The following is a 24,546-nucleotide window of genomic DNA, read 5'->3' on the forward strand; positions in this document are numbered from 1 at the left end:
ACCCCACTTCTCCTCCCCCAGCTGACCTCCACCCCGTGAGGAAACCGGAGACTTCTGGGATCGAAACGCACGGTGGCGTGGCGGGCAGAGGGATGGACGGACGGACCGACAAGAGAGCGTTAGCATAGAGAATCCATTACGAAAAAGCAATTAATTTTCCAAGGAGGTTCTTTTTTTTTTTTTTTTTTTTTTCCGTCTGTTTGTTTCCTTTAAAAAAATAACAAGAATACTACCACTACCCTGACAGCTGACTGGTTTGTACAGTACTACACGCCAGGGGCGGCCGGGCGGGCGGGCGGGCGGGCGGGTCAAAGACTTCATAAATAAGAAGCAGGTCCCAGACCTGCAATTTGTCAAACGTTTCTTAAATAGGCGCATTATTTAAATCTTATGTACAACAAGAATCACTTTGCATAGCAATGGCGAGGACACAGGACGGGTTGTGGGTGTGATGACGTGACCGGGTCTTGTCCGATGGCGATGGCGACGGTGGGGCGAGTTCTCGGCAGGGCCTCGGAGGGAGAAAGCATCCTTCCTCGGCCTCCAGGCCCATCGGGGTTGCATGACGATGGCATCAGAGTTGACTCTTCCCACATGGCATTGAACACAGAGGCAAAGAAAATCCACAAAGGGTCCCCCCTCCCCAAGCGCCCCCATCCCCACCCTCTCCCCGACCCGCTGCCGCTCCTCTGGTTGCTACAAAGTCCGTTTTAGATCAGGTCAAGGTTTCCGATTATGAAGCTAAAAGAATTAGGTGGGGGCTGGGCGTGCTTACGGACCCCCCCCCCCTCCCCACCCCCTCCCCCCTCCGCCCTCCGCCCCCGGAAAGACTCCCCCGTCTATCTCACAGCCAGGACGCGGGGTGGGACCCCGAGACCCGCTGCTCTACAGCTATTAGTCAAGAGTTGCGTGTCGCAGTTGCAAACTCCTTCCTGCCGAGCGGGATTTTCACCAGGCTTCCGTGTAGCGGACGTCCACCTCCTTCAGGTTGGGAAGCTTGGCCTGGGGGGAGCAAGAAGGATCCAGTCCCTTCCAGAACCTGGTGGCGCAGAGCTCCACGCCCCACCCCCCGGCGGCTGGCGTTCCCACCGTGCCCTCCCCACTTTGTCACCATCGGGGGCTCCCGAGCCCAGAGCTGGGGAACCTCCGGGAGAACCAAGCAGGTGGCACGTGGCTCCACAGAAAGCAGGTGATAGCTGCTGGGGAGTCCACGTTCCCACCCCAGAGAGGCTTCGGATCACTGGCTCTGGGAGCAGGAAACCCAGGACGTGAGCCCCCCGCCACTGTCACTTGCAGGCCACCTGCCCTTGGGTAGAGCCCTGGCCTCCCGGAGCCGGCTTCCTCATCTGTGGAGGGAATCCGAGTCCCGTCCCTGGCTCACAGGACGGGCCGAGGGACTAAATACCAAACTCAGGGCAAACCCAGAGCACCCAGAGACAGTGCCTGTGCCCTCAGGGCTGTCAGGAGTTGGGCGGGGAGAATGAAGAGGGATCCATAAGCTGCAGGTTCCTGGCGGGTGGGTGGAGATCCTTCCCACTCAGGCTCCCCCACGTGGATCTGTGGCCAGACTACAGGATCCCACCTGCTGCTCCTCAGGGCGGCTTCCGGCTCCCCATCCCTGCCCCCCATCCGCGCTTCTGCTCTGCCTTCCTTTATGAACAGTTGACTTTTTCTTTACAAGCCTTCGCTGTACGGAGAGGCTACCAACTGGTCTCCTGCCTTTACTTCCCGCCTCCCCAGCTTCCTGGGCACTGGCCTGCCCGGCAGACTCACTTTACCCACTCCTTTCCGTGCAGGCTCTTCCGCCCCAATGAACGGAGCTGGCGGTCCCCTCCCTGCTGGCCCCTGAGCCCCGTCCTGCTTCAGTCTGCTGCGCGTGTCTGTCTGCCGGGACTGAGCTCCCTCCTGGGCAGGGGTGAGCCCGCCGCACCTCGGCGTCCCTGTCCCCAGCGCAAGCCTGCCACACAGACGGCGTCTGGAGGCTTGGCCAGTGAATGCGCCCCAGGCTGCAGGTCTGGCTGCGCTGGAGGGGAAGCTGAGCGGGGCAGGCCCTGCTGGAGGTGGGCTTCCAGGGCGCCCAGGGGCCGGCGCGCTCCGGGCCCAGCCCTTCCTTCCCAGGGCGCTGGCTCTGCGGCCGAGGCCAGTCCTCCGGGCCCAGGATGAGGGGGGCGGCAGGAGCCTGCCGAAGGCCCAGCCCCTCCAGCCCTGACGAGACATGCGTTTTTACAAACAAAATGTGCCCACCTTTTAAGTGATATTAAGTTGCCAACCTAGCCCAGCCTGCTGGTCCTGGATCTCACCTGTGTGACTGCACCAGCCCTGCAAACCTTCTCCATGCTGCTACCCCTTGCTTGTACTCTCCCTCAAAGATCCTGTTTTCCACATTACAGCCAGAACAAGCTTTTAAAAGCAGAACTCACTACCCTGCTTAGAGCCTCTGAAAGCTTTCTCCTGAACTTGGATGAGATCCAGAGTCCTTCCGTGACCTGTGAGGGCTTACTCGGTCTGGCTCCAGTCTCTCCTCTCACCTTCTAGTCACGTTGGCTACAAAGTCGGTTCGTACCGACACTTTCTGCCTCAGGACCTTTGCACTGGCGAAAGGAAGGAAGGAAGGAAGGAGGGAAGAAAGGGATTACCTTCAGGTCTTCGTAGGTGTCCGCTGAGAGCTTGGTGCTGTTCATGTTTAAGCTGCAGAGACTCTTCATGGCTGTCCAGGGACAGACAGACAGACACAGTCATTAGGTCAGTGGGACCCCACAAGAGGCAGCTGCAGGTACAGGATGGAAAAGCTGGGGGCGGACTGAGTTGCTGAGGCCTCTGGTTAGGAGACGGGGTCCGGGAGGTGGGGTTTCAGAGGCACAGCCCGGGACCATTAGGTAGAGAAGGTCTATTTCAGGCAGGAGCTGATCTGAATTGGGCCCACGTTCTCCCCTTGCCCTCTGAGCCCCTCTCCCTTCTGGTCCCTCTGTCATGTCCCTCCACTGCCTGTACCCCAAATGTCCCCAGAACTGGCCTGCCACACTGCAGACAGTGGACCCCGCTGTGATGCTAAACCTCATCCTCTCTGCCCTCCGTTACCCCGTCACCTGCCCCCAGCCACTCCCAAGCCACCCAGAACGTGCCGACGACCTTGCAGGAGTCATGCCCACCGCCCAGCATGCCTCCCCCTGGGTCAATTCTGACGTATGTGTCTTTCACCCCCAGATCCAGTCACCTCCCTGGGAAGCCTTCCTGGATTCCTCCCAGCTGAGGCCCGGGGCCTCTCATCTAGACCAATGGACCCGGAAAATGGGAAATGCAGGTTCCCAGGCTCAGCATCACCCAAGATTTGAGTTTAGTAGATTAGGGTCAGGGTACAGAAGTCGGCAGTTCTAGGTGCCTCGAGTATTTTGTGGCTCCTTCTACTAGGGCGGTGCTTCTCAAACTTTAATGTGCGTGAGAGTCACCCGGCACTTTGTTACAGTGCAGTTTCTGAGTCAGCAGGTCTGGGGCAGGGCCCGAGAATTTGCATTTCTAGCCAACTCCCGGGTGAAGGCTGTGGCTGGGGCTGCAGCTGCTGCGGCGGGTCAGGGGAGCACGATTGCCCTCAGGGGCTGTGACGGTGTCGGGAGGGCACGGGCTGGGCCTCACTCACTCTTCCTTTCTCCGCTAGAGCATCAGCTCCACGAGGGCAGGGGTATTTCCGCCTGGCACGGAGGAGGTGCTCCGGGAGCACAGTGCACGGTGCACGGTGCCCAGCCTGCCGCGTGAATGGAGGAAGGGAGGAAGGGATGGACGGATGGACTCACAGCTGAGAGCCAGCAGGCCGGCGTCGGTGACGGGCGTCTCGCACAGGTTCAGCACCTGGAGCATCGTGAGGTGTTCCGACAGGAGCCGCAGGCCGGCGTCTCCAAACTGTGGGGCAGAGACCTTCTCAGCCTGGAGACCGACGCTGGCTGCCCCCGGGCACCCGGGGCGATGACCCCGAGGCAGGGGCAGCGGCGGACGAAGGAGACGGGACAAAGCCCGGGCCTGAGGCCCATGGCCTCCACGCCTCAGGGCCTGGGCCGCTCTCGCTTCTCTCCAGAGACTCCAGTGCCCTGACCGGGTTCAAATCCAGCTTCTGCCGGTGCCGCGGGCCAGACAAGGGCCCCCCTGGAGTCGGTGTTGCCATCTATCTGTCAAGGGTGGCTTTGAACTCAGTGACTCGTGGCCACTAGCGGGAGCCGAGGTGGCCCTTCCCTGGGCGGGACAGCGGGACAGCAGGGCAGCTGGCAACGCCCGGGTTCTCTTCTGTGAGATGAGGGTGTCGGCAGGGCCTGCACCTCACGGTGGAGTGGAGACCACACGTGCTGGTACGTGTTTAACAGCCCAATCGGTACTGAGCACGGGCAGCGAGCGCCGTGCGCTGTGGTCATTATTACACGGAGGAGACCCACCAGCCGCCTGCACGCCCCCTGGGCAGGGGTGTGAGACCAGTGTCACGTGTCAGCTGTGCCGGGCACGTCCCTGCTCTGGGCCTTGGCGACTCCAACTGTGGGACGGGCCACTGGGCTTCGCGAGGGGCTAAACCTTCTCTGGCCTGGGACCCTCTGGGGGACGTGGGCGCTGAGCCGCGGAGGAGGCGTGGGTTCTGGGCAGAAAGCCAGCCATGGAGGAGGGTGCGGGGCAGGTCTGGGGCAGGGGTGCACAGTGGGCACGGAGGAGGGCGCAGGGGGCAGGCCATATGTACCTGAGTGGACCACAGGTTTAGCTGCTTGAGAGAAGGCAGTTTGATGAGGTGCTCAGCGCAGGCACTGGTTACGTTGGTGAAGGCCAAACTGAGGTTCTCCAGGTTTCCGAAGGAGCCAGAGCTCAGCAAACGGGCCAAGTCAGCATCCTGCAGACGGGACGGGCAGGCGGGGTCTCAGGAGGCCTGGGGCTGCCAGCAGCTCCCCGAGGCCCTGAGCCTCCCCTCCCCAGCCCCACAGAAAGCTGTGGCGGGGAGGAGAGCATGGTCCAGTGGGTTGGGACAAACGGGGTGTCAGGGAGGGCGCGGCCGCCTCCACGTCTCCGTGGCGGGCAGCTGCCTAGCTGGAGAAAGCCTTCGGAGCTGACTCACGGCCTGAGTCACCAGTGGGGTGTTCCGAGGCCACGTCCCTCCCGCAGGCGTGTGCGTGCACGTGTGTCCGACCGTCTCACTTCCCCAGGCGGGAGCTTGCGCCCATTTCCCACCCGCAAACACTGAGGCCCTTTCAAGGAGTATGTGAGCGCTAGACTCTGAGGTCACTGAGGGTCCCTTCCATCTTTGTGATAGAATCCTTGAGTTTTAGCTGCCAACTGGCTGCCCTGGATTAAGGCTAATCTCCCAGCTAGGTGGGGCCACGTGCTGAACCTGGACAACGGTATACAAGCAGACGTGTCCCACAGAACTTCCAGGAAGGTCCTTAAAGGGAAGGGGCATGTTCCTCTTTGCCTCTTCCTCCTTCCTCCTGGCTTGAATGGAGATAAGATGGCTGGAGCTTGAGCAGCCAGTTTGGGCTATGAGGTGGAAGCTATGTGCCAAGGACAGTGGGGCAGCAGGATAGAAGGAACTAAGATCCCTGAAGACCTTGTAAAATGGGGAAGGAAAGAGGCACCAACCTGATAGGCTTCTTGTCATAAGATAAAATGAACTATCAGCACAATTTATCTGGTACGTGAATCCTCAACGTATATGAGCTATTACTGTCATCATTATGAATAACTGGTAACATATTAACATGGATATCAACAATAATCTTTATCATAATGTTTGGTTTCCTGCAACCCAGTTCCCTCCTAGGGAGGGAAGTACCATAGGGTCCCTGTTCACCTCCTCCCATCACCTCCAGCAGACACTGTATGCTGTTCCCCACCAGGGAGGATACCCCACTTCTTCCCTCCCAGCCCTGCAGAAGAATGAAACCAACTCACTGTGGACTTGGAGGGCAGTGTTAGCCTGGTGGGCCCGCCTTTCCTTTGCTGCAAGAGAAGCCAGACTGGTTACGACCCACTTTTCCCTGAGCCCTCACCCGGTACCCGCACCTCCAGTAACACCTCTCATGGCACTGTTTGTATTTCTTGGTAGTGGCAGGCAACATGGTGGTCTCTGTCTCAGGGGCAGACCCCGAGGCCAGGTCTGAGGGCAGGTGGTTTACCAGAGAGGCGATCGCAAGAAACCCCAGCAGGGGAGCGGGGAACTGAGACCACAAAGGCCCCTAAAGGAAGAGGCTGTGATCACCCCCGCTACCCCTGGGCCTCTGGGAAGTGGTGGCGAAGTCACATCTCACAGAGAGACCCCACCCCTCCCGCCAGTCACTGGTTGAGAGCTGCTCCAGGAGACCAGGGGGTGTGAATTCTCCACCCCTTCTGTCCTGCTGTGCCCGCGGACAGAGAGAGCCCTTTGGCCGGGAGGGACGGGTGCTGGTGTTCGGAAATCAAGCCCCGTGCCCTGAAACGAAGGGCCTGAGGGAAGTCGGGGAGGGAGGAGGGGCACAGACAGCCACTGCCAGGCTTGGCTCGGAGGGTGACACAGGATGTGGCCGTGACCAGGCCCATATTGGCTGTTTGACTTTGGGCCACAGACTCAGCCTCTCTGATCATCTGGAAAGTGGCGGGCGGCAATCCCGACCTCTCTGGGTCTGGAGGAGGAGTCAGTGAGGTGGAGGCCCGCACAGGTGCCACGGTCCCTGGGCTCTGCCCTGCTCACTGCAGCCACGCTCTCGCTGCCGGGCAGGGGAGCCCCGGGGCCGGGCCGGGCAGCCGGGCGTGGACTCACCAGCTCCTTCAGCTCCCGCTGCCGGTCGCACAGCTGCTCATACATGCGCTTCCCCACGCCCGTGCTCTCCAGGGTCGAGATGATCTGCAGCTGCGTGTCGTTGTTGTCGATGATGTTGTACTCCAGCATCAAGCACAGGATCTGCCGAGAGCCGGGAGGCGGGTTACCGCCAGCCCGAGACTCTGGGCGGGGCTGGTCCTCGAAGGCGCGGAGGCCTGAACCCTCAGCCTGTCCCAAGAGCCCCTCACGCCTGGGGAGGGGGCCAAGCTCGGCACACCCATACGCTCCCAGGTCCTGTTCTCTCCCCGCTCTCTGCACTTCCGGCTGTGCGACGCTGGGGGGATCGCCTGCCCCAGTGTCCCCTCTGTGTAACGGGAACATTAGTGCACACGCGCTCAGCGCGTGGTAGCTCCTGGTTAACACTTGTGGGCACGATGCACGCCGGGCCCCTGTGGCCTGGTAGAGCCCGAAAGACAAGACACCTCTTTCCATCCCTTGCTTTTCCACGGAAAGCTCTGGGAGTCAAATTCTTTGATGCGCTCCCTGCTGAGAGGTGAAGTCTAATTCTCATCCCCTTGACTATGGGCCCGGCCTCGGTGACTCACTTCCTTTTTTTAATTAAAAAAAAAACATATACATATATATATATATATATATATATATATTTATTTATTTATTTATTTATTTGACTGCACTGGGTCTTAGTTGAGGCATGTGGGATCTAGTTCCCCGACCAGGGATCGAACCCATGCCCCCTGCATTGGGAGCGTGGAGTCTTAACCACCGGACCACCAGGGAAGTCCCGGGGACCGACTTCTAATGGCCAGAAAGTGGCAGAAGTGATGCCGCCTCACTTCTGAGGCTGAGTCAGGAAAAGAGATTTAGCTTCTGCCAGGTCTCTTTGGACAGTCAGTGGCTCTGGAAGCCCCAGGCTTCTGGGGACTTTGCGGGAGACAGAGGTGACATGAGTGCCCGGGGCTGATGTGTGCTCCTTGGTGAGTGGGAAGGCTGTGACCAAGGCTGCTGTGTGGACGGCGGCCTGGCAGCCCCAGCTGCTCCAGCCTCCGCTGGTCGAGTCCCCTCGGGCCAGCACCAGACGCGTGAGGGAAGCAGCCTTGGGAGGACCTCGCCCACCCCCATCTGACTGCGACCCCATGAGACACTCAGAGTGAGAAGTGGTCAGCTGAGTCCAGTCATCCCAAGACCCATGAGCAAGTAAATGAGCATTATCGTTTGAAGCCCCCATTTGGGGGTGGTCTGTTCTGCAGCAACAGACAAATGGAACAGAAACCTGCCCAATCGATCCCCTTGGACCCACGTGGATCACAAGTGAAATTAAAATGAAATTAGCAGATGGTCTGATGAAGGTCTCCCGCTCCCGCTAAGCTCAGGAGGGCTGGGGCTGTGCCTGCCTCGTCCGCTGCTGTGTCCCCAGCTCTTGTAATAACTCGGGGCTCCTAGAAGCTCCTAGAAGGTGCTCCATCAACAGGGATGAAGTCCCGGGAGAGTCGGCAACCTTACCAGGGACTCGGGCCAGCTCCTTACCTCCACCATGGTCTGGTTCCCCCTCAGTGCCAGGAGCATGCAGGGTCCCAGCTTGTTTTCTGCCAGGGAGAGCAGGAATTTTTTGGTCTTGTAACAGGAGCCCATGAGGATGTGCACCTGTTGAGGAGAGATGGGCCAGGTGAAGGGCAGTGACCGCCGTGGGCTGTGGCCCGCGGTGCCTGCCTTCTGCATGCTACAAGGATCGTGAGACCAGAAGACACTGATCAGACACACCCCACGCCCAGTCTGGACACTGCATCTGAAACGATCACCAGACTCTCCCCGGGGGATTCAAAGGACCCCCTCCCTGACACCGGCTCCCATGTGGATGAACCTCAAGGACACTGTGCTGCGTGAAGTAAGCCAGTCACAGAAGGACATACCCTGTAGGGTCCCACTCATGGGAGGGACCTAGGGTCAGACTACAGAGACAGAAAGGAGAAGCGGGGTTGGGGTGGGGTGTCGGGGCTCGGGGAGGGCGTGGGGAGCTACTGTTTATAGTGGGGACAGTTCCAGTTTGGGAAGATGACGTTGGATGAAGATTGGAGATGGATGGTGGTGGTGACTGCAGAACACTGTCGATGCACTTGATGCTACAGAACTGTACACTTAAAAGTGGTTCAGGTGGGCAGAAATTAACACAACATTGTAAATCAACTATACTTCGATAAAAATATTTTAAAAAATGGTTAAGGTGGTAAGATTTATGTTATATATGTTTTACCCCCACTCTGTACACACACACAAAAGCCCCCTCTCCCGCCCCCCTCGGGACTCTGCTGACATCTGGCCCTCTGGGTCTTGGCACTCTCAAACCTGGCGGAAACTTCTCGGCAGCCCCTGCTTAGGGTGCACAGGCCCACCTCTCACACGTAGGGCAGGGAATGGTACGGAGCCCCGTCTCCCCTTCCCAAGCCCCCTGTGAGTCCCAAAGGTATTCTGAGTGATCGCCTGCCCCAGGAACCCAAGAACTGGCAAATTCTGCTCCATCTTGGGTTATCTGCAGGGAGGCCATTAAGAAAAGTGTGTTTCTTTCTGGTGCATCTGGAGATGGGTGCCCAAGGGCAAGGGTCCCCAACCAACAGCTGGGAGGCCCAAACACCTGGTTTGCTCTCCCCCTGACTTCACATTAGAGCAAATGCCCTTCTGTGGTTGGAAACGGCAGCCTAATCAAGGGGACCTCATCTGTGCCATGTGTCTCCACGGAAACGACGCATCACCATCCAGGGGCTGCCTGCTTCCTTCCCCACGTATATTCTTTTCTGCTCCATCACCAACAACTCTGGCATACAAATGCAATCTCTCAGGCTGGGGAGCTGCCAGCTCCCTGACTTCTCTCTCTCACAGTCCCCGCACCAAGGGGCGGCGGGGGGGGGGGGTGGGGGTGGGGTGGGGGGAACCACGGGGCGTTGCCATGGTGAAGCTGTGACATCAGAGCAGAGAAGCCTGTGAGAGGCGGTGCAGGCAGGCAAGGCCAGCATTTCCAGGACACACAGGGCACTCAAAGGGGACACGTCAGGCAGCAGGCGAGGAGTGGAGAGCAAGTGCGTAAGGAAAGGAACCTAAAAATAAGCCCCTTTCCAGAGAGGATCCAGAGGCAGTGCTGGGGTCTGTCGTCACTGCGCCAACACTGCCAAGTTCGCCGCGGAGAGCGTTGTGAGCTGCTCACCCCACTGAACCGGCTGCCCAGTAGGGATGAGAATAACCACACCCGTCACTTCTGCGCACTCACTGTGCGCTAGGCCCTGGCCCGGTGCCTCGCATATATTATCACAGGCAATCACCATGGTAATCCCGAGACGCCAGGACTACGCTCCCCGTTTCACAGATGAGGAAACCAAAGCCCCGAGAGGCAAGTTACTGATCCGAGGTCATCAGGCTAGCGTGTAGCAGGGCTGCAACCTTAGCCACGGCTGGCCTAGGCTTGCGCCTTCTCAAGCTCTGGAACATGAGTGACCGTGGAACGGAGTTGGTTTGGTCAGCAAGCGGGCTAGGTGAGGTTGCCGGCCGTCTAGAGGAGCATCTGCCCTGGGGAAGGGGCATCTGTGCCTCCTTTCACAAGATGGACACTCTTTGCTACTGGAAGAAGGGCCGGCTCTGGACAGCGTGGCCCTGGCCGAGGGAGGAACTTGGAGGCCGGAGGCCTGTGTGACCTCGGGCAAGCCACTGCACCTCTCTGTGCCTGTTTCCACACAGAGGTCGTTAAGGGATAGGGCTGCCGTGGAGATCAAGAAAGATCGTGCGTGTGAGGTGTCGGTCCCAGTGCACAAGGAAAGTATCAGGAGTCACCAAGGACGCGGTTATTGGTCTGGTGATCTCAGATCCCTCATCTCCAAGGTGGGCCGGTCATCCTGACCTTGGCGTATCGGGGCAAAAGGATCAGACGAGCTGACGGATGGATCCGCAGCGCCTTCTAGGATACCTGTGCCCATTACGCGCTCAGTCCCTTGAACGAAGCAATGCGCTACAGTGAACCCGGTGAGCTTGGGCAGTTAACACCTGTAACGTCTGGAAGATGGGGTAGCAGGAAGTGTCCCTCCTCACGTTGCTGGGGGAGCCTTTGGCTCGGTGCCTGCTCAGGTAAGAGATGAGGAAGTGACCCTTGTGGCCGGCGTCACCATCACCATCTTCATCACCAGCATCCTTTCCGCCTGGGAATTCCAGGGCTGGCCCCGGCGGGCTCGGGGGGGGGGGGGGGGGGGGGGGGGCGGCTCTCTCACTGGTCAGGGGCGGGGAAGCCAGTGTGCCCGCCCTCGGCCCCGGTCACTCCCACCCCCGCCCGTCACGTACCATGCTGGCGAACAGCTCCCCGTCATCGTCGCAGGCCACCCCTCCGGGGCTGTAGAGCTGAAACCAGCCGTCCTTGCCGGCTCGCACGCTCAGCAGGCACGAGTGGACCTGCCGCAGGGGGAGAGCGCTTGGTCAGCCCCGGCAGACCCACGACGACGGTGGCCCACGATCCACACACGCAAACGGCAAAGGCCCAGGCAAGTCCCACAGTTAAGGAACTGGTTTAACTTAGTTTAGTCCGGACCCGCCCAGCCTTCTACTAAATTCCACGGAAGGCCTTTTGGGAAAAACTCTGATATCCATAAACAGGGGAACTCCAGCTCCTCGGGATGGAGGGCCGGGCCCTGGCTTGTTTAGTTGCCCTGAATAAAGCAAGTCTGTGGCCAAGCTGGGGTAGAGAGGCGCAAAGGGACCTCTGTGCCGCTTTCTCCTGCACCTTTGATGGGGGCATTTTTTTCTCCTTTCTCTGTCTGGGTCTCTGTCTCCCTCTCTGTGTCTCCAATTCCTCTCTCTGCTCTCCTTTCTCTCTGAATCTCTGCCCCACTCCCTCACTTTTGGGGCGTTTGCCCCTCCACCTCTGGGGGTCTGGCCTGCTTCCCTACTTCACCCTCATGGGTGCTGTCCCCCGGCTTTGCCTTTGTCCCGCCGATCTCTCTCTCTCTCTCTGGGACCCTGACATCCTCTCCTTAGGAGAAAGGGTCTCTGTCCAGAGTGGGGGGCAATTTCAGTGTCCAAAGCACAGCTCTCTCTGTGGCTCTCAGCCTCCTCCCCAGGGGTCCATGCGTCCGTGTGTGGGTGGCGTGTGTGCGTGTGTGCAAACACGTGCACACACATGGGAGGAATTCCACATCCACCCCGGCCCCGCTGTAACTGCAGAGAGAGAGAGACCGAGGCCTTTGTTTCTCCTCTTCCTCCCCATCCTCAGAAGAAAGCTGAGACAAGAGGCCCATCATTTCCTTCAGGAGTGAAGGACAAGCTCCTGCCAAGAGCCACTTACTCACAGATATTCAGTTGATCACAACCCACACACAAGTAAACAGAAAGCAGGGGCGGCAGGGCTTTGACTTTTCCCTCTGAGTTGGAAGACTATCGGACGTTAACTTAGCTACTTCAGAGAAACAAGGAATCTAGAGTATGAAACTCTATTCAACAGATACAGCAAAGAATTTATAAGAAAACAACTATGGCTCCATCTGGGAGGGAGAAGGTGGGAGGGGAGAGGAATGAGGAGGAGAGGGGAGAGGGGAAGAGAGCCCGGAGAGGAAATCAGAGGAGGAGGCGGGCGGAAGCGGGAGGCAAGGCTGGCAAGAGGGGCCTGCTGGGGGGCCGTGTCCTCAGCAGCCTTCCGGGTGTTACCCGGGCTGGGAAATTTCCCTCCTGGCACTTGGCACTGCTGCTCTGCTCTGGGATGCAGCTGGTACCACTTTTATTCATCAACTTCAAAGTCCGTGTCTGAAATGAAGCCTCACTTTCCAGGGGAATTCTGAGACTGCCTTCAGAGGGATGGCTTCAGATGACGGCGAGGGATGGCTCAGGTTTAAGAAGAATGGAGACCCATCGCTGGTACCCAGACGTTTAAAAGCTCCCTGTCTACGGCTTCTGCCTGAGGATCGCTTTTGGACTCAGGTGTAGAATCATGGTGTTTTAGAACTAGATCCTTCTAGATCCTTCTCGAACCAGGCTTTATAGTGTGGCCTCTTTAGAATATACTCTGGCTCCACCGAGAATAACTCCCTCCCTCATCCTCCGGCTCTGCCAGGGGTGCACGTGTCCACCTCTGTCGCTGCCTGGGAACCAGACCCCTCATGCCCCAGACTCCGTGTGCACAGAGAAGGGGCCTGAGCGCCTCAGGGCAGCCCCGCCTGGCCCACTGTGCACGCTGCAGGGCTGGTTCCTGCACTGGCTCCGGAGCCTAACTCCCTGGGTGAGGATCCTGCCTCGGCCAATGTACCAGTTGTGTGATCTGGGGCACGTAACCCCAGTGTTCTCAACTCTAAAAGGAGGATAGTTCTAATGTAAAATGGGGATGATGGTAGCACCTAGTCATAGGGTTGCTGTGAGGATTAAATGAGAAAACGCCTGTGCCTGACACAGCGTGAGCAGCCAGTGAAGGCTGTGGTTGTCGTTACGGTGATGCAATGGGAGAACGGCTGCGGCGGGTTCCCAGCCCGCTCTGAGTCCCTGTTCACACGCAGGGGCTCTGGGACGGAAGGATGCCCTCTCCCTGAAGCCCAGCCGTTGGAGGGGCAGAGCGGCCCCTCGGGGAGGCCCTAGGCCACCATGCCCGGGAAATACAACCCGGCTCAGATCCCAGCTCAGACATCTTCCCTGGCCCGCTGGTACTCAGAACGGCAGGACCAGAGCGGACGAGGCATATCTCAGAGCTGGTCGGGAGCCCCGGTGCCAGCCTGGCCCTAAATCATAGCCCGTGCCCTACGGAGAAACAGCCGGTGGGAAACACCTCTGGTGAGCCTCAGTTTACAGTAAAACACTGACATCACGGGCCAGGCTTGGACACTTGGGTCGGGGGCTGTGTTCATGCACAAGGCAGAGGAGCCCTTGTAAACTGTTATGGATGCCCGCGGGGGACAAGGGGGCCCTGACAGAGCCACATGCGCCCTGCTGCAGCCTGGACCGTGTGCCCGCGAGGGAGAGGGAGGCCTCACCTCTTGTCGCGGGTCTTCGGCGAACCTCTGAATCACGTACTTCAGTTCCCTGAAAGAGACGGGGTGGGGGCAGAGTCATGCCCAGGGTCCTGGCTGGGGCGGGCCAGGATGGGGGGCTGAGGACAGAGCTGGGGAGGGGCGGGGCACCGGCTGTGCTGGCGGGATCAGGAGACGCCTGGATGGGCCTGGACACACGTCTCGGGAGAACTTCTGGGAGGAGCCATCCTTGCCTCCCAGAATGCACGTGATGAGGACGGGCCGGAAGGAGGGCTGGCTGCTGGGGGACGCCCGCAGGACAGAGGACACTCGTCCCGGAAGAAGGTAACAAGGGCGTTGCCCAAATACTCACTTGGTGAACTTCTCGTGTGCGAGAGCTCTGGAACAGAAACAAAGGGAAAACCGCAGTGAGCAGGGCGTTCGCAACAGCACAGGGACCCAGGGTCCTTCCTCTGGGGGCGGCAGGCTTTCTGCCTGATTCCAAGAACGAAGAGGAAGTTGAGCATGAAACACCGACATCGTGTCCCCACTCGACATGACATGGATCACAGGAACGGGAACGGCTGAGCTCCCCAGGCCCCTGCTTACTCGAAGAGGAGGGTAATTCTAAAGGAAAATGGGGATGACGGTAGCCCCCGGTCGTTGAGTACCAGGCTCCAGAGTAAGCAGGAGCGGCGCTCCGCGCGGTGCACGTGAGCACGTCCGCACGCGGGCACCAGGGACCCAGGTGTGCTTGTGAATTGTTCCACCGTTAGGGCACGGCCGCGCTAATTACCGCCACTCATCGGAGCGGCCACCGGGGACCCCTCTCCGGGCGAGTCGCCTCATGGGCCCACCGTCAGGCGTATCCCCGGAGCTGTGGGAACAGCGACTGCAGCCAATGACGCCACTGCTCTCAGGAGTCGGATTTCTCCAGTCTCAAATCCTGGGGGCTCCGGGGACCAGCCGGGCCGGCAAACGGGGTAATTACTGGGTGTAATGCCCCCTCGGAGAGCCGCATTTCATAAACACAGTCTCTGTTAGTCAGCTCCTCAGCTCCGGAGAGGGCCCGGGGCTGCCTCCCGGGGCCTGGCTTCTTCACAGCTATCAAAACAGGCCTGCAGGCATTTTAGGGCCTGGTTATTTAGACAAACCCTTCTCCGCAGGCCATTATCCACCAGAGAGTTCTCTCCCTATTTTCCCGTGATAAATTCGATACTGGGATAAGGGCCGCAGGAGAGACTGAAGGGTCCGTCCCTGGCCCAGCTAGCTCACTGCGGAGGGTGAGCTAATCATCGTAACGGGTAGACTAAGGGAGCTTTCAGCATATGGCCGCGCAGCACACAAAGCCATTCCACATGCATCATGTTTGGATTTCTACCCTGGCCCTCGGAGACGGGAGAGGCAGGTTTTCCTACGCCCATCTGACGCACAATAAACACCGCTGACGTGACCGCGTGGGGGCTGGTGCGGAGGGCTTTGTATTCTTAGCTCAGTGAAGCCATCTAGCCGTGCAATCAGGTGATTTCCCCATTTTTGGGGGTGGCAGTGAGCCTCCTCGGGGTCCCACAGCTGAGGACCAACACCTCCATCTCCACCTCCCGCTGTCGTCTGTGGCGTCCCCTGGTGCGTGCCGTGACCTGATCGGTCCCCCTGCTAAGGCCGGGGTGGACGGCGGAGGCTGTCCTTTCAGGCCGGAGGGTGCTGGGGACGTGTGTGGGACTTACTCTTTGGGGAATGGAATGGGCTGAAGCAAGCTGGCCAGAGACGGTCTCCAGTCGTCATAGTCCGACCTGGAACGAGAGGGGACGACGGTCAGGGCTGGTCTAGACAAGGGGAGGTTGATGGTGTGTTATCACACAGGGTCAAACACGGGGCGAGAGTCTGGCAGAGACCACGTGGCACCGACTCTGCTCTGGTCACCTCGGCTCCCAGGGGCCCCGAGGCACAAGCAGCTGGTGTCTGCAGCGTGGCCGCGAGGCCTGATAAGCCTCTCCGGAGACTGCCCTGTGGCCGCCGAAGGGGCTAGTCATCCAGCTCCCCGGGTTCCTCCTCCTTGCCACCACACCCAGGTTCCCAGACCCTCGTTCCTTCTATCTTCCAGAGCATGGAGGGCTGTCATGGGCTGAAACGTGTCCCCCTCAGATTCATACGCTGAAGTCCTAACCCCAGGACCTGAGCCCAGGAAGAGGTGACCAAGGTAAAATGAGGTCATTAGGGTGGGTCCTAATCCAACCTGACTGGTGTCCTCGTAAGTGGAGATTAGGACACAGACACACACACACAGGGATGACCACCTGTAAGCCAAGCAGAGAGGCCTCAGACAAAACCAACACTACCCACACCTTGATTCCAGAGTTCCAGCCTCCAGAACTGTGAGAAAATACATTTCTGTTGTTTAAGCCCCTTGGTCTGTGCTGGAACCTGGCCTAAGCAGAGGACGGCCCCGGACCCCAGACCTAATTTGTGGTCCTATGGGCCCGGGGCTCCCTGATGTACAGAATTTGCTGTTTTGTTTTGTTTTGTTTTGTTTTGTTGGCACAGCTGTGCGGCTTGTGCGATCTTAGTTCCCCAACCAGGGATCGAACCTGTGCCCCCTGGTGGAAGCGTGGAGTCCTAACCACTGGACCACCAGGGAAGTCCCAGAATTCGCTGTTTTTCAACCTTCTTTTCATTCAGTTGGACCCCTCTGCCCCCCGCCGCCCCAAGGAGCTTTCTCAACAGTTTCCCTCATTGCTCTCTCAGTACACCATATCTGTTAACATGCTGTATGTCTGTCTATACTTTATTCCAAAAAAGAGGAAGATCTTCTCACCCCCCCCAGAACAAATAAGTCGCCCTCACCAACAATGCACAGTTTAGATAACCCCGGCGTAGGAACTGTTCCCACCCCTCCTTCCTCCAAATAAAGTGATGATAAAGTGGCAGCCTTCAGAATCCAGCTCACACCCTGGAGTGTTCCGAGGAAAGATGCAAATGCGGGACACACAGAAAAGAATTCCCAGAAAAGCCTGCTGGCCTGAGATAAGTTCTAGCAGTGGTACCAGCTGAGGGTTGCTAAGCACTTACCAGGCCGGGCAGTGGGCACAGCCCGGCTCACTTAGTCCTCAGAACAGGCACTTGAGGACAAGAGTATCGCACCTGCCCTACAGGTGAGAAAGCAAGGCCCCTAGTGCCTCCTGAGTTCAAGCAGCTAGGACGCTCGGAGCCAGGATTCACAGCCAGGTCCTCGGACTCCAGTGCCCGAGGCTGGGTGTGTGCTTTATGCTGCCCATGGGTGGCTGGGCACAGGGAGCCCAAATCAGGACGTGGAGACCCCTTTCGACCTCATACCTGCGGTCATTGATTTTTGCAGCTGACTTGTCTTCCCTCTAAACCCCTTCCCTCTTTCCCTCCCACCTGTCACTGACTGACTTATAGTTTCCAGAAAAATCTAAAAGTAATAGGAGCAAACACTGTAGACAGCACCCGTCTCGAGCCAGGGGCTCTTCCAGGTACACACATGGATCAGCCCCTGTCTTCCTCCCAGAGACCTGGTGAGCTGGATGCACCTGCCATCCCCATTCTACAGGCAAAAAAACTGAGTCTCAGTGAAGATAGGCACTGGCCCAAGGTCACACAGTCGGTAAGAGCTGGGGTTTGACCCCAGGAGCCTGGCTCCCGTGTCTGTGCTCCTACCCACCGAACAACACATCTCGTGGCCCCTGTTTCCACCTGCAGAGGCAGGCCTGTTTCCTTTCTCAAAAAAGGCCACGTACTCGTTTTTCTTTTGCTTTAAAAAAATATGTTCAATGTAGAAATGCCATTAAATACAGGAATCTCTACGGAGTATCTAAATCACCCACAATCAGAGTGGGTGTCAGAGGAGCTGTGGCCGTGCCTGGTGTGCAGGCACCTGCTGGGTTCCCGGACAGACACAGCCCGGCCCACGGCTCACTCCGGAGGAAGGGGACGTGATCAATGAACTGCGTGTGTCACTGGGTCCAGGTGCTAAGCTCAGTGGGAGGTTGGGGCAGGGGTCTAGGTGAAAGCGTCTCCCCAGCCTGGGGCTCGGCCTCCTGAAGGCTCTGTCATGGCAGCTCACGCAGGACCAGGGGGAGGATGCAGGGGTGAAGGAAGAGGAAGAGGCAGACAGACTTCTTTCCTGGCCTGGGCCCTGCCCAGCTCCAAGTCTGCAGTTGGCTCCTGGACTTGCTCCAAACGTCCGGTCTGACCATCTTAGGGTACATGGTGGGGGTGTTGGGCAGAGACTGGGAAGCTAGGAGCCCGGGGCCTGGCCAGGCCCCAGGGACGGGCGTGGGATCCCCGTGGCCAGCAGAGCGCCTGTCAGGAGCATCCTGAGAGTAGCGCTGGCCTCAGGGCTGGCAGGCCAGGCTGACCTGGGGTGGAAGGGAGAGCCGCAGGCCGGGCTGTGAGAGGCCTGAGCCCACCTGCAGGAAGGACAGGCTAGCCAGGCCTTCCTGGGCTCAGGGCGGAAGGGGAGAGTGAACCAGGTGCCTGAAGCATCCTGAGGGCCTCTGACGGGCCTCAGGTGTCAAGCAGCACACGTTTAATCCTATAACCCCCACTTACAGATGAGAAATGGAGGCCCAGAGAGCTCAGGACACCTGCTGAAGATCACAGAGCTCACGAGGGGAGAAGCTGGACTTGAACGAGGCTCCGTGAGCAGGAAATCCAGCCGTCTGGCCTCGCGCTGCTCTCCACGAGCGGTTTAGAACCTACATGGCTGAGGACTTCCTTTCTCTTGCTTGCGGGGGGCCGGGTGAGGGGGGCGTAGGTAACACCAGAGACAAGCTGGGCCGGTGAGGGGTGGACGTGGGAAATGAGGGCAGGGTGGTTCCGAGGATTTGGGGCGGCCGCCTTGGCCCGGCAGAGACAATGCACACTTGGTAGAATTGTTAACCCAGCTTGACCGGTGCTGTTAAACCAGAGCTCTGAGCTGTCCTGTGGACACGGTGCTTCCTCCAAGCAGACCATTTCCCCCGATTTCACGGAATCTTCTGCACGGCATGGGGAGAACACACCAGCCTGAGGGCACGGGGGCCAAGCAAGCCTCTGAGAAGCCGAAGCCCCCAGCACACGGGTCTGCGACAGGCAGGCCTGGCCGTGATGGCTGTGGGCTCGCAGCGCCCAACCTGAACCCTGGCTCCGTCGCGGCCACAGCCTGGAGAATGCCGTGTGTGGCTCCCTGGGGTGGGGTGCTGGTGGGGTCCTCAGAGGGGCCCCTGGGGGTGAGCTAGGGCAGAGCGAGGCCTGGCGGCTCTTTTCTCGTCCTGGACGGAAGGGCATCCCTTTGCCTGTGGCCACACGTGTGCCAGGAGAGTCCCGCGCTCCAGCCCACCGGGCAGGCAATGTCGCTGCTTTCAGAACTTGGTGCTACTCAGATTCAGAGGGACTGAGAGCAGGGGGCATTGGGTCCCCAGCATTTAGCACAGAACCTGGCCCACCTGGGTGTGCAGTAAGTGTTTGATGAAAGAATGCATAAATAAGTGGGCAAACAAATGTGTGAACCGCACACCACGTGCCCAGGAGGTTAAGAGCTGGAATCCGAACAACTATAGGCCAGACCTGCTCTGTCCAGCTCCCAAGTCCACATTCTTTCCATCGTACCACCCAGCTTGGGCCTCACAGGGTGATGATCTCAGAGTGAGCCTTGACCTGTGCTGGGAATAGTTTTCCTTTTTTGAGTCTCCAGGGAGCGTTTTGCAGTTTACGTTACTTTCCAAAGGTGTTAAATTCTAACTATTTGAGGGCCCTCTGATGGGAACACAACTAACCAGGGCCCCTGCCCACTCTCTCGAGATGGAGCGGTGCCCGCCTGCTCCTGGGGACATGGTCTGCCAAGCTGGGCCCAGGCTCTAAGCATGGCTTCTTTGGCCCCCACAGTGCACTGATAGGACCCCTCAATTCCAAATTAGAGCCTCTGTCCTTCCATTCTTTACACAGGACTCTCATCTGGGGAGCCGTCCTATTGATAACAGCGGTCCACTCTCACCAAGTCCTAAATTCTCCCAAGAGCCCCTCTGAGGAAGACACCCATTTTACAGATGAGAAAACTGAGGCCCAGAGAAGCCAAGAACACTGCCTGCAGTTACACAGCAGACTAAGTCCTATGGCCGCATTTCCTCAATTCTCCAATGCACGCTTCTTGGAAACTGAGTCTGCACTGAATGCCATATTCGTGTTTTTTGGTTTTTTTTTTTTTCCCCTCTCAAAGTGCTGTTATTAAATCGATGATGTGTCTTACTCCCAATGGTACCTTAAAATAGAGGAAACACAGTTGTAGTTAGAAAGTTTAGTAACTCCCATCTGCCTGGTGTCCATGCCTGCGAGATACCTGCTCTGTGCTGGGGCCCAAAGCCATGCCCTCTAATGGCTGGGGGCAGCTCAGCTCAGAGAGGGTGGGTAACCAGCGCAAGGTCACAAGCTAACACTGACACCCCTGGGCCCTGAACCTGGCAGTCTGGCTCTGAATCTGTGCTTTTTCCAACGTATCATGCTTTGGAGCACTTTGAGCTGCTGGGGTTTTGCGGATTTGACACACGTGAGGCCCTCCAGTGGGCCAGTGACTCAAGCAGGCAGCAGAGTTAGAGAAGGAAAGCTGCTAGGGAAAGAAGTGATCAGGCCCAAATCGTGCTCTGCGCTCCCCCAAGGTGAAAAAGGCTTCTGGACGTATAAACCCTGCTTCGTGGAGACCTCCGGGTGGGGCGGGACCTGCTGCCCTGAGCAGTGGTCAGGAACACCGCCCAGCGCCCAGCAGGCAGCCTCTGACGGGCCCCCTGACCCCCACCCATGACCTGGCAGCTGGGCAATGCGGGCAGGCAGGAGGTCTGGAAGCAGATCAGGAAGAACAGAGTCCGCATTCATGAGCATGTTTATGAAGAAGGAAAAAAAATGTGTGTCAACTGCATGATGAAACTCAAACCCTTAGTGCTTAATGAGAAATATGCGTCAGGGCCCGAACTGGCAGAAGGTCTGGGAGTTCTAGGTGTTTGCAGAAAACAGCCGGAGTCAGGGGCCGCAGGAGGAGAGCCGGGCCCGGCCAGATGAGGAGGAGATGTGGGCCGCGGCTGGCCGGTCCCTCGGAGGGCTGACCGCCACCCTGGGAGAAAGCGGGGACTCCTCCAGCCTTAAAGAGGCTGAGATGTGTTCTCGGAGATGCTCTCTGAGCAGAATTTTGAATCTGCTTTGGGTGGGGATATCGCTAATCGCGGTCGTGCCCTCAGCTGGCCTTGGCTGCCGGAACCACGGGAGGCCTCCCCCTCTCCTCTCCGGGGCCAAAGCAAGGGCAGAGGGAGAGTTTGGGGATGCTGCATCCAGAGTCACCTCCAAGCACGAGAAGCCACCGCGTAGCGTGTACGCCTGTGTGTGCACACACGTGCTCACCTCCACAGACACCACAGGCCTTGCTTGTAGAGCGCGAACAGGGGCACCCCTAGGCACCTCTCATTCACCGGCTCACCAGGCAACCGGCGGGTAGCCTCCACCCTCCGGACCACGAGCGCACTCCGGGCAGCACCCCCTTCATGAGAGCAGAACGAACGCCGCAGAGACGAGCAACAACGACGCAGGGACTCAGTGTGACCCCAGCGACACCGACGAGCCCCAGGAGGCAGGTCCCCCAGATCGAGGGGTCCTGGTGCCCTGACACTAGATAAGCACCGGGCATCGGTCAGACGCGACCATGCCGTCATGCCCCCAGCCCCTCGGAAAAGCCCATCTGCCACCACCAACTGCGCCGGGCAATGCCCATCCCTGCAAGTGGCGCCAAGTCCTGTTCTGAAGGACAGAGCTGGTGGGAGCAAGTGGGGGAGGCATGTGCTGGGTTCTCCAGGCCCAGCTGGCCCACAGAACTGCAGAGCTCAGCGCGGGGCGGAAGGGAGTGGGCAGCAAGGCCCCCCCGCCTGGGGCTCAGCACCAGGCGCACATAGTCCGAGACGGGTCTGGGGTGTGAATGGTGGAACTGGAAAGACCCTTGGGGGGTCAAAGACTAAGACCCCCCCCTCCATTCTAGAGTCACACAGCTGGGGCTCGGGGAGGGGCAGGCACGGCCCAAAGCACCCAGCTCAGAAGCACCACTCAGAGCAGACCGGGTCTCCGGCTCCTGCTCAGAACTCCTCCCACCAGCCAGGCTCCCTCCCCCGCCCGGCGGATGAGGCCGCATGGGGGCAACTGCTGGAACTTGACGGCAAGTACACACCACACACGCGAAGCGTGCATGGGTCATGTGACACAGAAACACACCCACACGCTGGCTCATGGGCATATCCGCACACATACACAGAGAACATACACACACACTCCAGCTCTTGTGCACAAATGCTCATACCCACATGTTGCACTCAGAGCCACTCATGCACAGAAGCAGCACAAGCACCCGGACACACCTACACTTGTGCACTTACACTCACAGGCACTCGAAACGCACATACTGCCCCTATAGAGAAATCCACATCCCTCCCATATCCGACTCCTACATGTGGACACACAGACACACACGACACACAGAAACTCGGGCAATCACCCAATATGCTGTTATGCCCTCATACACCCAAAGCCATTTACACTCACACAAGGACAATTACAGATTCAGAATGAGCCCACACCCTACACAACACGCAGAGGTGTCCACACACTCACGGACATACTCGGGCCCCGTGCGCTGAAGCACATCCTGGCAGGCGTACGCACTCACACATTCTCAAACTCATGCACACAGGTGTAGACGTCACGCTTGTGCCTATACCCTACACACGTGTCCAGATCCTCGAGCATACACGCACCCCCACAGCCCTGCATGCACACGCCCCAGAACAAGTGCCCTCACACCCTACGTCTGCCTCCTGTGCACCCACACTCAGCACGCCCACCCTTGCACGCCTCCGGCCAGCTGCAAGCCCCCGCCCCAACCCGAGGGCAACCAGGCAGGCCGGGGACACTCACAGCAGCTTGAGGATCTCCACGTAGCAGCCGAGCGTGCGGTCGGCCTGGGGGCCCAGCTCGATGCTCATGGTGCTGCAGGCCGGGCTGACCATGAGGCAGTCGATGAGGTTGGGCTCGCTGTCGTTGCCCACGCTGGCCGTCAGCGCCGGCTTGGCAGTGCTGGCGGGCTCCACCTCCACGTGGATCTCGCTGGAGGCCACGACCACCGACTTGAGCCGCGCCTCGGACAGCGTGGCTTCCTGAGACACCAGGTCCGGGCTGGGGTGCAGAAGGCGCAGGGGTAAGGTGGGCTTCCGGTCGCAGGGCTGCTGGCAGCCGTTCCGGATCTCCTTCAGGCTGGGGGAATTGTCGCGGCTGGGGGAGAGGCGGAGAGGGGCGTGAGTGCGCGCCCTGGGGGCGGGTCACACAAGCCGCGAGCTGCCATCTAGTGGGTGCTTCCAAGTGCCAGGCTGCACGCGGCTAAGCGCCCCCGGAACCCCGCGGCGGTGCGATAAGCAGGTGCTACTGGATCCCTCCCCACCCGCGAGGAGACAGGCTCCCTCAAGGCCTCCAGACAGGGAGAGGTGGGGACGGCATCCAAACCGGGCTGCCTGTCATCGAGGCACGTGCTGTAGTCCCGGCACATAGCAGGCGGTCGACACGTTTGTGGAACGAACAAGCGACGTTAACCTCTACACAAGACCCATAAGGCCCCTGGCGTTCACCTCCACCAAGATGCCTTCCCTGGCCACCTTCCGGACACACCTATGAGACCTACTAGCGATTTTGCTTCCAGTTGCTTCCTCTGGTCTAACTGCCCCCCTCCCCCTAATGTCCTCGGGGCAAGGCCCAGGCCCCACCTCTGCTGCCCCATCCCTGCTGGGTGAGAAAGCTCAGCTTCTGCCCTCCGCCTGGGAGCACCCTTCAAAGGGATCCCAAACCCCAAATACTAGTCCCCTGGAGTCTGCATGTCCCTCCTGTCTGCAGCACCCCACCACTCTGGGCTAACCCCCCACCCCGCCCCTTGCAGCATCTCCAACGCCTAGAGGAACGATGCTTGTGCAGGGGGTTAACAGGTGTTAGCTGAGGAAAGGGCGCTATGGCATCACTGAGGTCACATATGTTTGGGAAATGCTGGGCCTCTTTACAGCAGGACTTGTCAGAGCTTTGAGTCTGGGTAAAGCGCCTCCTCACTGGGTGCTTCCAAACATTACGGGGAGGCACGTCAGGACAAAGGTTAACTCCAGCAGTGGGCTTCCTTTGTTGGTGCCCCTGGGCTGGCACGGTGCTAAGTGCTATATCACACAGACCACACAGACATTCTCAGGTATCTCTGAATGGTAGGTATTACCGTCTCCACATTACAGGTGAGGAAAGACGCTACCAGAGGTCAAATGACTACCCTGATGACGTGGCTCGTAAGTGGAGAGGACTGGGATTTGAAACCAGGTCTCTGACTGCATGTCCAAGATCCTGCATGATCCCATGCAGGTCCTCCTCCTCTACAAAGTCCTCCCTGATTTCTCCCACCCGCCGCTCTCACCCTTCCTGCCCCTGTGCCAGAACCTTCCACCCCTGGCTGGACACCAGTGTCCCTTGAGGCACTTCTAAACATCCTAATATCCCATTAGGTCGGAATCTCTAGGGTGGAGTCCGGACACCAGTCATGTTTAGGGCTCCCTGTGTGTGCAGTCACGGTTGAGCCCACTGTTCCAAGAGGCTCAGAGCACGATGATATGATCACAAACCGCTGCTCGTCCGGTCCTCCCCTAAATGGGCCACACGCATGCGCCTGTGCTTCCAAAGAGACGCGCGTGCTCCTTGTGCACAAGGACTGGCTCAAGCACAGAACTCACCCCCAGTGTGCTCAGAGGGCCTGAATTTGTCCAG

At 58.8% G+C, this 24,546-nt stretch overlaps 1 protein-coding gene across 1 annotated transcript in view; it reads right to left on the reverse strand.

Annotated features, from left to right (window-relative positions):
- Positions 1–826: 826 nt before the first annotated feature.
- CMIP (c-Maf inducing protein) overlaps positions 827–24,546 on the reverse strand; it is a 234,870-nt gene continuing 211,150 nt past the window's right edge. Inside the window, exons 10-21 of the mRNA XM_068527631.1 lie at positions 22,678–23,031; positions 15,462–15,527; positions 14,108–14,134; positions 13,759–13,807; positions 11,093–11,200; positions 8,303–8,419; positions 6,758–6,898; positions 5,914–5,961; positions 4,712–4,858; positions 3,789–3,894; positions 2,637–2,707; positions 827–1,002 (exon numbers count right to left, since the gene is read on the reverse strand). Coding sequence (XP_068383732.1) covers positions 949–1,002; positions 2,637–2,707; positions 3,789–3,894; positions 4,712–4,858; positions 5,914–5,961; positions 6,758–6,898; positions 8,303–8,419; positions 11,093–11,200; positions 13,759–13,807; positions 14,108–14,134; positions 15,462–15,527; positions 22,678–23,031 — 1,288 coding nt within the window. The 3' untranslated portion in view covers positions 827–948. The remainder of the gene's footprint in view (positions 1,003–2,636; positions 2,708–3,788; positions 3,895–4,711; positions 4,859–5,913; positions 5,962–6,757; positions 6,899–8,302; positions 8,420–11,092; positions 11,201–13,758; positions 13,808–14,107; positions 14,135–15,461; positions 15,528–22,677; positions 23,032–24,546) is intronic.

The sequence above is a fragment of the Eschrichtius robustus genome, chromosome 19 (assembly GCF_028021215.1).
Source record: "Eschrichtius robustus isolate mEscRob2 chromosome 19, mEscRob2.pri, whole genome shotgun sequence".
In the NCBI taxonomy this organism is placed as follows: domain Eukaryota; kingdom Metazoa; phylum Chordata; class Mammalia; order Artiodactyla; family Eschrichtiidae; genus Eschrichtius; species Eschrichtius robustus.